Source organism: Salvelinus fontinalis, chromosome 7 (genome assembly GCF_029448725.1).
Source record: "Salvelinus fontinalis isolate EN_2023a chromosome 7, ASM2944872v1, whole genome shotgun sequence".
Classification (NCBI taxonomy): domain Eukaryota; kingdom Metazoa; phylum Chordata; class Actinopteri; order Salmoniformes; family Salmonidae; genus Salvelinus; species Salvelinus fontinalis.
Genome location: NC_074671.1, coordinates 11,903,407 through 11,915,906, shown reverse-complemented (window position 1 = coordinate 11,915,906; position 12,500 = coordinate 11,903,407). Strand labels below are relative to the sequence as shown.

Genomic DNA, 12,500 nt, shown 5'->3' with positions numbered 1-12,500 from the left:
TGGCAGTCATCTTGTGTTGTAATGAAAGACTGTCAGTCTGTCTGTCAGCATTGGGACAGTGACAGAAACTGAAGCCTGGCTGCATGTGTAATTAGCGTTGTTTTCACAGTCATTATGGCTCTGAGAGAAGATGAATAACTATTCATTGTAATTACCAGATAGTAGACAGTAAACCATGAAGTAACAGTAAGACTGCTGTCACAACGGGGCTTGATGAAAAAACACGATGAATTTTTATCAAAACAGTTCTGTCATTTATTGCAATTTGATTTGAATCAATATGTACATTTTATTTACAGATATGAACAAGGTAAAAGTTTCCACTTTCAACTCCTGAAAGCTTTATTTTATTGGATAGCTATTGAATACCTGGTCTCAGACCTGGACTTGTGGAGCCAGATTAACAAAATGTCTCGGCTTACACAAACTCTCAGTTCTTATTAAGGAAGGTCAATATCTAATCATGAGTAGGTGCTTAATTATTTTGGTGGGTGAATCCTAGTTCTCCTGCTGGGCACAAGACTGACCCCTCTGAGCTAAAGCTAACACCAGTCTTTTTAAACATGGTTACTCACAACAGTGTGGATCACCAAACCACTTCCATGGTTTTTGTAGTAAAACAATAAGGTCTTTGGTTCCAGAGATTTCTTCATTAGTCCTACACCTGACAGCATAAAACACGTTCTACAAACATTTACATGTATATTATTCACTGAGTCCACAAAACATTAAGAACACCTGCTCCTTCCATGTCATAGACTGACCAGGTGAATCTGGGTGGAAGCTTTGATCCCTTGTTGATGTCACTTGTTAAATCCACTCCAATCAGTGTAGATGCCCACAATGCCCACTGGCTGCAAAAGGCATGGATTCTTTTAGGGGGCATTAAGGCCACACAAAGGGGATGTAGCCGGGACATTCGAGGCATTATCAAGTGCTTGTCAAATTGTGAATGAGAGACTGATGAAGTGTGTACATCATGCACAAGAAAAACAAAGCAGAGATGCTGCCTTTCATGCAACTTTTTTTCAAATCATCATTAGAGTTGCATCATGCAGCCTTAAAATGTATTAGAAATCAAAACATATAACCCAACATTTGTATCACAACTAAAGTTACACAAAACCTCTAAATTAAGCACATGGGAGTACTGTACCTGATTCTTTGTTAACCACTCAACACAGACTAGCCTCGTGTTATAATTATTCAGCTTTGTTCCACTAACCCTTTGTTCATTTGTATTCTTCATATTATAACATATATAATAATGACACGGAATTCTAAACAAATCTTGTCTGCTAAATGAACTAGTGTAGCCCACAGACATTTGGCATAGCCAGATCAGGACCTAACATAAGGAATTAGACTACATTTTCTTCATATCATGTTTCTTTAGACCACTCAAAAATAAATAATGGATTTACTGTGATGGTTTAGGCTATATTACATGGATTTATTCAATTTTTAAAGGTCTGCATCAGTGGCTTGTAGGAAGTGGAAGCCAAGAGATGCTAAATGTGTTTATGTTAATTAACAGTCAATTACTGTGAGACAGGCAGTTATTTGCTTGACATTCACCAGCTGACAAAATTTCATTACCGCCAAAGCTCTACGTGAGACTATTGAGAAACAACTACAAGGGCCAGATGAGGATCACAGTCCTCCAGGTTCCAAGTCTATGGCGCAGTTCCAATACTTAACACTAACCCAGGAAGAACATGGACTATTGTTTGGAGTAGGTCGTAGCAGTAGGCTTGGACTGGCTTCGCTCCTCTCGTGGTTTAATGGTACACTATCCACAATGTTCACGTTTCAATTCTCCCTCGGCCACTGATCAGTCACTTCCTGAACCGGCAGGTTGTCCTCCTGTCGTAGGGGGTTATGGGTAATGGAGTTTAGTGAGGACGCCACTGACGAATGGCTGACACTTTTGGAGGAGATGGAACTCTGGAACATCGGAGCTCTCTCATTGGCCTGTTCCTGGACGGGGCTTCCGAACGCATCGTCTGGCCCCTCCCCCTCGTTGCCTAGAGATGTCTGGCTGACGTAGACGACGATGACGTCAGCGTTGAAGTTCATCACCTGACCGCTAGAGATGAAGGTGGTATTGTTGTTCCCCGTCACCTGACCTGAGAGAGAGAACGAGAGAGAGAACAAGAGAGAGAGAGAGAGAGAAAGAGAGAGAACATAAGAGAAAGAGAGAGAGAGAACGAGAGAGAAAGAGAGAACGAGAGAAAGAGAGCGAACGAGAGAGAGACAGAGCGAGATAAGGGGTCAGTTTAGCCAGCACGTTAGGGGCAACCCCAGATGACTAATAGCCAGTGGGCGTGATGATGACGGTGCACAGTGACCACAGAAAGACCGTGGTTGGCTGCGGTACCTTTGACCATAGACCTGGTCAAGGACATCCTGACCATATCCTTGAACATCAGGGTTTCAGTGTGACAAGCAGTTTTCATTCTATGTGAAAATGTCCAACTTTATTCAAACCACCACTTAGACATAGAGAAGTATAGTTTGTCAGATCATTATCACAGACGACATGTCCTGTTCACTACAGAAACAGATACTGTCATTCAATCTGACGTTATACAGTGGCAAAAAAAAAGTATGTGAACCCTTTGGAATTACCTGGAATAATGCATAAATTGGTCATCAAATTTGATCTGATCTTCATCTACGTCACAACAACAGACAAACATGGTGTGCTTAAACTAATAACACACAAATTATTGTATTTGTCTTGTCTATATAGAATACACCATTTAAACATTCACTGTGTAGGTTGCAAAAAGTATGTTAACCCCTAGGTTATTGACAAAAGCTAATTGGATTCAGGAGTCAGCTAACCTGGAGTCCAATCAATGAGCCGAGATTGGAGATGTTGGTTAGAGCTGCCCTGCCCTATAAAAACACACACAAAATGTAAGTTTGCTATTCACAAGAAGCATGGCCTGATGTGAACCTTGTCTCTTTTACAAAAGAGATCTCAGAAGACATAAAGTTAAGAATTGTTGACTTGCATAAAGCTGGAAAGGGTTACAAAAGTATCTCTAAAAGCCTTGATGTTCATCAGTCCACGGTAAGACAAATTGTCTAAATGGAGAAAGTTCAGCACTGTTGCTACTCTTCCTAGGAGTGCCTGTCCTGCGAAGATGACTACAAGAGCACAGCGCAGAATGCTCAATGAGGTTAAGAAGAATCCTAGTGTGTCAGCTAGACTTACAGAAATCTCTGGAACATCTACGATACATAAAACACAAAACAAGAATCGTGTTCATGGGAGGACACCACGGAAGAAGCCACTGCTGTCCAAAAAAAACATTGCTGCACATCTGAAGTTTGCAAAAGTGCACCTGGATGTTCTACAGCTCTACTGGCAAAATATTCTGTGTACAGATGAAACTACAGTTGAGTTGTTTGGAAGGAACACAACACTATGTGTCGAGAGAAAAAGGCACAACATCATAACCTCATCCCAACTGTAAAGTATTTGCTCCCTCGGGGCCTGGACAGCTTGCTATCATCGACAGAAAAATGAATTCCCAAGTTTATCAAGACATTCTTTTAATTTAACCAGGAAAGTCAGTTAAGAACAAATTCTTATTTACAATGACGGCCTATCGGGGGAAAAGTGGGTTAACTGCCTTGTTCAGAACAACAGATTTTTACTTTGTCAGCTCAGGGATTTGATCCAGCAACCCTTCAGTTACTGGCCCAAAGGTCTAACCACTAGGCTACCTGCCACCCCTAAATTTTATTTTCAGGAGAACGTTAGGCTATCTGTCCGCCAATTGAAGCTCAACAGAAGTTGGGTGATGCAACAGGACAACGATCCAAAACACAGAAATAAATCAACAACAAAATGGCTTCAACAGAAGAAAATACACCTTCTAGAGTGGCCCAGTCAGAGTCCTGACCTCAACCCAATTGAGATGCTGTGGCATGACCTCAAGAGAGCAGTTCACACCAGACATATCAAGAATATTGCTATTTTGTAAAGAAGAATGGTTCAAAATTCCTCCTGATCGTTGTGCAGGTCTGATCCGCAACTACAGAAAATGTTTGGTTGAGGTTATTGCTGCCAAAGGAGGGTCAACCAGTTATTAAATCCAAGAGTTCACATAGTTTTTCCAACCTGCCCTGTGTTTAAGCAGACTGTGTTTGTCTATTGTTGTGACTTAGATGAAGATCAGATCAAATGTTATGACCAATTTATGCAGAAATCCAGGTATTTCCAATGGGTTCACATACTTTTTCTTGCCACTGTAACTTCCAGCTACTGTAGCATCAATCCTTGCAGCCAGACACCACACTGAGCCGTCGGAACATTCATATCAAGAGGAACAAACTTCCATCTGTTCCCTTATTTCCATATTCATAGATCACACTACTGATGGCATTTATAAACACGACCGGAAACTTACAGACATCCATGTCTGATGCCGTCTGCCGCCCATTCCAACACACCTCCTCCTCCGTTCTTTCCTTCCGTCTCGCTCTCTCTCCATTTTTCTTTCCTTCTCTAGTTCCTTTTTTAAAACTCTTTAGAAGTGCAACGAGACCCCAGACCTTCATTGAGTCACTCTTCACACATTTTTGTACACACAGACACTCACGCACACATTTATCATAACATATGTGTCAGTGTCTGGAATCACATCTGAAATAAGTTACTGGAACTGTAATACCAGTCTGTGCAGGAATACCTGCTGTCTCTGTTTACAGTAGACTGTTTACAGTTGAACTACCCTAGAGAGGCAGATAACATAAACCCTACACATGGCATAGTAAGAATAGAAAAAACTATCTGACCACATGATTGTGAAACATTTTCGTCTAAAGTGGCTTCCTCTCTTCATGTCCTTTCCTTCTTCCTTCATCATGTGATCATGTGGAAGAAGTGTCCTTGCTTCGCTCTCTGTACTGTTCTCACCTATCCTGCAGCTCTTTGTGAAGGAGAGGAGAGACAAGGAGAGGAAATCTCAATAGACTGTTGAGACTGTCCCTGTCTCTCTGAGGTGTGATCCCATGTTTAACCTCTGAGTGGGAAGTCCAGTTAATTACATGTTATTACTACATTATGGGAAACTGTGTTTATTTGCTTACTGCTGCAATGGGGCATAATTCAAGTATACAGTGATCAATGAGAGTTTGAAAGTGTGTGAGTCTGTGTATTACTCAAGGGCTGTGTATTCAGAGCACATCTTGTTTCAATTACACCTGTGGTCACTTTGAATAACCCAGTGGAACTCTGGGTAAACAGGAGTGTTGTTTGTGAGCTCACACTCAGAGAGTTAAACACCCACTCACGCACACGCACGCACACGCACACGCACACGCACACGCACACACACACACACACACACACACACACACACACTGAATGTTACAGCGTGTAATCACTGGCTCATCACACACATTCTTACTGTGTGTGGTCGTTAAACCAACAGGAGGACATTAGGTGGAAACCAATACATACATTTTGGAGGAGCAACATTGAGATTTCAGAATCATATTTTCACAGTCCTATACAATAACCCAGGTCCAATAAGAATCATATTTTCACAGTCCTATACAATAACCCAGGTCCAATAAGAATCATATTTTCACAGTCCTATACAATAACCCAGGTCCAATAAGAATCATCTTTTCACAGTCCTATACAGTAACCCAGGTCCAATAAGCCAGGAGAAACACCAGTCGATTTATTTATCTTTCCTCTTTAACAATGGTTGGAATGTATAATGACATGTGTATTTAGCCTTTTTCTTATGAGTGTGGCACTGCTAGAACTCTGCGCTGTATCTACCTGAGGTGAGTGCTGGTTCCGTGAGTTGACTCTGGAGGCTATCAGGGGCACAATCCAGTTCCGAGCCCCCAGACGAGAGCTTGTTTCCCCCACTGTTCCTCCAAGAAAGTCCCTGGTTTTGCTCACTGCTGGAGGCCTCAGAGGTCAGCTCGGACTGCCGGTCACCCACAGTTACAGAGGTCACCGAGGGGTAAGGAGATATTGTGGAGGTCAACGGGGCTTTTGTGGTGGGGGTGGAGCTTATGCTGCAGTTCAGTCTGTATAGCTCCTCCCCTTTCCCCTGTGAGCTGTCAATAAGCTGACCTTTGACCTCTGACCTGACTTGGGTCAGCGGCGGGTAGAGGTCACATGAATGGTCAGCAGGGGAGAGTGGGGAGGAGGTGGGAGAGAGGGAGAAGGGGGAGGAGGTATGGCTGCTCCTCTCAGAGCTTTTCACTTGCAGGCCCTCTACCACCTTGGCCCTCTCCCTCCCTCCATCTTTCCTTTCATCCTTCTCTCCCCCCTTGCTCTCCCCCTCTCCTCCACAGGAGCAGGTCCCGAGGGTTCCAGGGTTGACAGCCTGGCTACAGTCTTCATTATCCCCTACCTCTAATGGTTCCCTGACAGACAACACACACACACAGGAGCCAGCCCACAGTGGAGACACACACACATCCTCTGGTACAACCTCCTCACACACACCATCCTCAGAAACCTCCTCTGCCTCCCCTGACCCCTCACTCCCCACCCCCTCATCCTCCTCCTCCCTCCTCTCCTCCTTCTCATTCCTCTCCTCTTGCATCTCTTTGGTGGGTGGCAGTTTGACTTGGTCACCAGGTGTAGCTGTAGGACAGGTGTGTGGGGTTTCTGAGGGGCTGTGAGCCAGGCCAATAAGACAGGTTGTCTCACGTAGAGTGCCGCTCTGACCCTCTAGTCCCCCTCCCACGACCCCACTGTGGTAGAGAGGGGCCAGAGTCTCCTGGAAAGAGAGACAGACAGATTAGACTATTTGTCAACTGTTAATGTGTGTCATTTTGACCCCTAAAGAGAGTCTACCTTACCTGCTGTATCCTGGTCCTTTTCAGATTCTGGACACATGATCGTAAATTCACTGTAAGACATAAGAGGATGACATTAGTCAGTCATTTCACTCATTAGTCAGTCATTTTATGCCAAAACATATTTCTATAAAAGCAAAATTCCCTCAACATCATGGTCATACATAACAAATGTGATCTCTTCCTCAGGTACCTGAGAGTAGTTTGAGTTTTTCCTTGTAGCAGAAGAGCAGGAGGATGAGGAGACAGAGGCCAGTGATGACTGACAGAACCAACAGTAGGACCCAGGAGGTAGAGGCACCAGAGAGAGGGGGTCCACAGACAGCATCAGTCTGGTCGTTCCCCATCTGCTTGTCACTCTTCCCCAGACCGTTACAACTGGGAGGAGAAAACACGGGAGAGGACACATTGTAATTATTTCTGTTTTTAGCAATCCAGGCATTCCATCTCTCTTTATCTCTCTTTTTCTCTTTCTCTGCTCTCTCTCAATTCAATTCAATTCAATTCGAAAGGCTTTATTGGCATGGGAAACATATGTTTACATTGCAAAAGTAAGTGAAATAGAAAATAAAGAAAAGTTAAATAATCAATAAAAAATGTATTAATTAATTAATTACACTCACAAGTTTCAAAGGAATAGAGACATTTCAAATGTCATATTATGGCTATGTACAGTGTTATAATGATGTGCAAATAGTTAATGTAAGAAAGTAAATATAAATAAACATAAATATGGGTTGTATTTACAATGGTGTTTGTTCTTCAATGGTTGCCTTTTTTTGTGGCAACAGGTCTACTAGCATGTTACATGTGAAACAAGAGGGGAAAAACCTCTAAACCACCTTTACTCCACACAGAGATGCGTACAAAGCTCTCCCTCGCCCTCCATTTGGCAATTCTATCCTCCTGATTCCTGCATACAAGTGAAAACAAAAGCAGGAAGTACCAGTGACTAGCTTAATACGGAAGTGGTCTGATGACGTGGATGCTAAGCTACAGGACTGTTTTGCTATCACATACTGGAATATGTTCCGGGATTCATCCGATGGCATTGAGGAGTATACCACATCAGTCACCGGCTTCATTAATAAGTGCATCGATGACGTTGTCCCCACAGTGACTGAGTGTACATGCCCCAACCAGAAGCCATGGATTACAGGCAACATCCGCACTGAGCTAAAGGGCAGAGCTGCCGCTTTCAAGGAGCGGGACTCTAACCCAGACGCTTATATGAAATCCCGCGATGCCCTCCAACGAATTATCAAACAGGCAAAGCGTGAATACAGGACTAAGATTGAATCCTACCACACCAGCTCCGGATGTGGCAGGGCTGAAAACTATTCCAGACTACAAAGGGAGCCCAGTCGTGAGCTGCCCAGTGACACAAGCCTACCAGACGAGCTAAATTACTTCTATGCACGGTTCGAGGCAAGCAACAATGAAACATGCATGAGAGCACAAGCTGTTCCAGACAACTGGGTAATCATGCTCGCAGTAGCCGATGTGAGCAAGACCTTAAAACAGGTCAACATTCACAAGCCTGCAGGGCCAGACGGATTACCAGGACGTGTACTCCTAGCATGCGCTGACCAACTGCCAAGTGTCTTCACTGACATTTTCAACCTGTCCCTGGCCGAGTCTGTAATACCTGCATGTTTCAAGCAGACCCCCATGGTACATGTGCCCAAGAACACCAAGGTAACCTGCCTCAATGATTACCGAACCGTAGCACTCACGTCTGTAGTTATGAAGTGCTTTGAAAGGCTGGTCATAGCTCACATCAACAACATTAGCCCAGAAATTCTGGACCCAGTCCAATTTGCATACCGCCCCAACAGATCCACAGATGATTCTATTATAATCAACAATGAATGCCCTTTTCCACCTGGACAAAAGGAATGCCTACATGATAATGCTGTTCATTGACTACAGCTCAGCGTTCAACACCCGTTACGAAGTCCACTGGCTCCTGGACTTCCTAACGGGCCACCCCAGGTGGTAAGGGTAGACCACAACACATCTCCTATGCTGAACCTCAACACGGGGGCTCCTCAGGGGTGCGTGCTTAGTCCCCTCCTGTACTCCCTGTTCACCCATGACTGAGTGGCCAAGCACGACTCCAACACTATCATTAAGTATGCCTGGAACTGTGGTGCCAGGACAACAACCTCTCCCTCAAAGTGATCAAGACAAAGGAGATGATCGTGGACTACAGGAAAAGGAGGGCCGAGCATGCCCCCATTCTCAGCGACAGGGCTGTAGTGGAGCAGGTTGACAGCTTCAAGTTCCTTGGTGTCCACATCACCAACAAATTATCATATTCCAAACACACCTAGAAAGTCGGGAAGAGGGCACGACAATGCCTATTCCCCCTCAGGAGACTGATAAGATTTGGCATGGGTTCTCAGATCCTCAAAAATGTATACAGCTGCACCATTGAGAGCATCCTGACTGGTTGACTCACCACCTGGTGTGGCAACTTCTCGGCTTCCGATTGCAAGGCGCTACAGAGGGTAGTGTGTACGGCCCAGTACATCACTGGGACCAAGCTCCAAGCCATCCAGGACCTCTTTACCAGGCGGTGTCAGAGGAAGGCACTATAAACTGCCAAAGACTCCAGCCACCCTAGTCATAGACTGTTCTCTCTGCTACTGCACGGCAAGCGGTACCGGAGCGCCAAGTCTAGGTCCAAAAGGCTGCTTAATAGCTTCTACCCCCAAACCATAAGACTGCTGAACAGCTAATCAAATTGCTACCCGGACTATTTGCATTAACACCCCCCCCCCTTTTTATGCTGCTGCTGCTCTCTGTTATTATCTATTATCTACGCATAGTCACTTTACCCCTATCTGCATGTACATATTACCTCAATTACTTCAACTAACCTGTACCCCCGCACATTGACTCGTAACCGGTACCCCCTGTATACAGTGCCTTGCAAAAGCATTCATCCCCCTTGGCGTTTTTTCCTATTTTGTTGCATTACAACCTGTAATTTAAATAGATTTTTATTTGGATTTCATATAATGGACATACATAAAATAGTCTAAATTGGTGAAGTGAAATGATAAACATTATACAAAATTAAAACTGAAAAGTGGTGTGAGCATATGCATTCACCCCCTTTAGTATTAAGCCCCTAAATAAGATCTGGTGCAACCAATTACCTTCAGAAGTCACATAATTAGTTAAATAAAGTCCACCTGTGTGCAATCTAAGTTCCACATGATCTGTCACATGATCTCAGAATATATATAGACTGGTTCTAAAAGGCCCCAGAGTCTGCAACATCACACAGCAAGGGGCATCACCAAGTAAGCGGCACCATGAAGACCAAGGAGCTCTCCAAACAGGTCAGGGACAAAGTTGTGGAGAAGTGCAGATCAGGGTTGGGTTATAAAAAAATATCAGAAACCTTGAACATCCCACGGAGCACAATTAAATCCATTATAAAAAATGTGAAAGAATATGAAACCACAACAAACCTGCCAAGAGAGGGCCGCCCACCAAAAGTCACGGACCAGGCAAGGAGGGCATTAACCAGAGAGGCAACAAAGAGACCAAAGATAACCCTGAAGGAGCTGTAAAACTCCACACAGTGGATTGGAGTATCTGTCCATAGGAGCACTTTAAGCCATACACTCCACAGAGCTGGACTTTACGGAACAGTGCCCAGAAAAAAGCCATTCCTTAAAGAAAAAATAAGCAAACACATTTGGTGTTCACCTAAAGGCATGTGGGAGACTCCCCAAACATATGGAAGAAGGTACTAGGGTCAGATGAGACTAAAATGTAGCTTTTTGGCCATCAAGGAAAATGCTATGTCTGGCGCAAACCCAACACCTCTCATCACCCCGAGAACACAATCCCCACAGTGAAGCATGGTGGTGGCAGCATCATCCTGTGGGGATGTTTTTCATCAGCAGGGACTGGGAAACTGGTCAGAATTGAAGGAATGATGGATGGTGCTAAATACAGGGAAATTCTTGAGAGAAACCTGTTTCAGTCTTCCAGAGAATTGAGACTGGAACGGAGGTTCACCTTCCAGCAGGACAGTGACCGTATGCACACTGCTAAAGCAACACTTGAGTGGTTTAAGGGGAAACATTTAATAGACTTGGAATAGCCTAGTCAAAGCCCAGACCTCAATCCAATTGAGAATCTGTGGAATTACAACTTCTTAGGGCTAGGCGTCCCGCTAGCAGGACAAATTCCGGTGCATATGGAGGGTGCGCAATTCTAGTAAATAATCATACAAATTATGGATATTAAACATTTAGGTACATACAAGTGTCTTATATCGTTGAAAGCTTAAATGCTTGTTAATCTAACTGCACTGTCCGATTTACAGTAGCTATTACAGCGAAAGCATGCCATGCGATTGTTTGAGGATGGTGCCCCACATCAAAATATTTTTCCACCGGCACAGGTTTCATAAATTCACAAATAGCGTTCAATATTCACTTACTTTTTGAAAATCTTCCTCTGATTTGTCATCCAAAGGGTCCCAGCTATAACATGGTGTCGTTTTGTTAGATAAAATGCTTCTTTATATCCCAAAAATTCAGTTAAGTTGGCCCCATCGATTTGAGTAATTCACTCGTTCAACATGCAGAGATAGGAATCAAAAAATCTACCCCTCAAAATACGTTTCTATTTACTCCTCAGATACCCTCAAATGTAATCAAACTATAATATTTCTTACGGAAAGAAGTATGTTCAATAGGAAACCGATTTTAGCAGGTGTCCCTGTACTAAAACTGATGTTTCTTAATCGTTTTGGAAGTTACAAGCCTGAAATCTTGGAAATAGACTGCTGACTCCCTGTGGAAGTATGCCCCTATACTTTCCATTGTAATTTCCATTGTATGGTCTCTCTCTCAAAAAATATTCTGGTTGGTTTTTCTTTGGATTTTCTCCTACCATATCTATTGTGTTATTTTCTCCTACATTATTCTAACATTTCTACAAACGTCAAAGTGTTTCCTTTCCGATGGCACCCATTATATAAATATTCTGGCTTCAGGGCCTGAGCAACAGGCAGTTTACTTTTGACGCATCATTCAGGCAGAATTTGAGAAAAAAGAGGCCTTGCCCTAATAAGCTTTAACGAACCCATCCAACTTGAAGAAGCTGGAGCAGTTTGCCTTGAAGAATGCGCAAAAATCCCAGTGGCTAGATGTGCCCAGCTTATAGAGACATATCCCAAGAGACTGGCTCTACAAAAGGTGGCTCTACAATGTATTGACTTTGTTTTTTTGTCTTATTTCTTGTTTGTTTCACAATAAAACATATTTTGTATCTACCAAGAGGTAGGCATGTTGTGTAAATCAAATGATACAAAATCTATTTTAATTCCAGGTTGTAAGACAACAAAATAAGAAAAATGCAAAGGGGGGTGAATACTTTCGCATTTCACTGTATAGCCTCGTTAGTGTTATTGATTTGTGGCTCTTTAATTTTTAACTTTTGTTTATTTAGTAAAAATTCATATTTTTCTTAAAACGCCATTGTTGGTTAAGGGCTTGTAAGTAAGTATTTCATGGTAAAGTCTACACCGGTTGTATTCGGCGCATGTGACAAATACATTTTGATTTGATTTGAAATCTTGCTGCTGTGATGGCACACTGTGGTATTTTCCCCAATATATA

At 43.2% G+C, this 12,500-nt stretch overlaps 1 protein-coding gene across 1 annotated transcript in view; it reads right to left on the bottom strand.

Annotated features, from left to right (window-relative positions):
- Positions 1–229: 229 nt before the first annotated feature.
- LOC129858979 (uncharacterized) overlaps positions 230–12,500 on the bottom strand; it is a 26,938-nt gene continuing 14,667 nt past the window's right edge. The window contains exons 6-9 of the mRNA XM_055928260.1: positions 7,043–7,227; positions 6,853–6,902; positions 5,813–6,770; positions 230–2,129 (exon numbers count right to left, since the gene is read on the bottom strand). Of these exons, the coding sequence (XP_055784235.1) occupies positions 1,813–2,129; positions 5,813–6,770; positions 6,853–6,902; positions 7,043–7,227 (1,510 nt within the window). The 3' untranslated portion in view covers positions 230–1,812. The remainder of the gene's footprint in view (positions 2,130–5,812; positions 6,771–6,852; positions 6,903–7,042; positions 7,228–12,500) is intronic.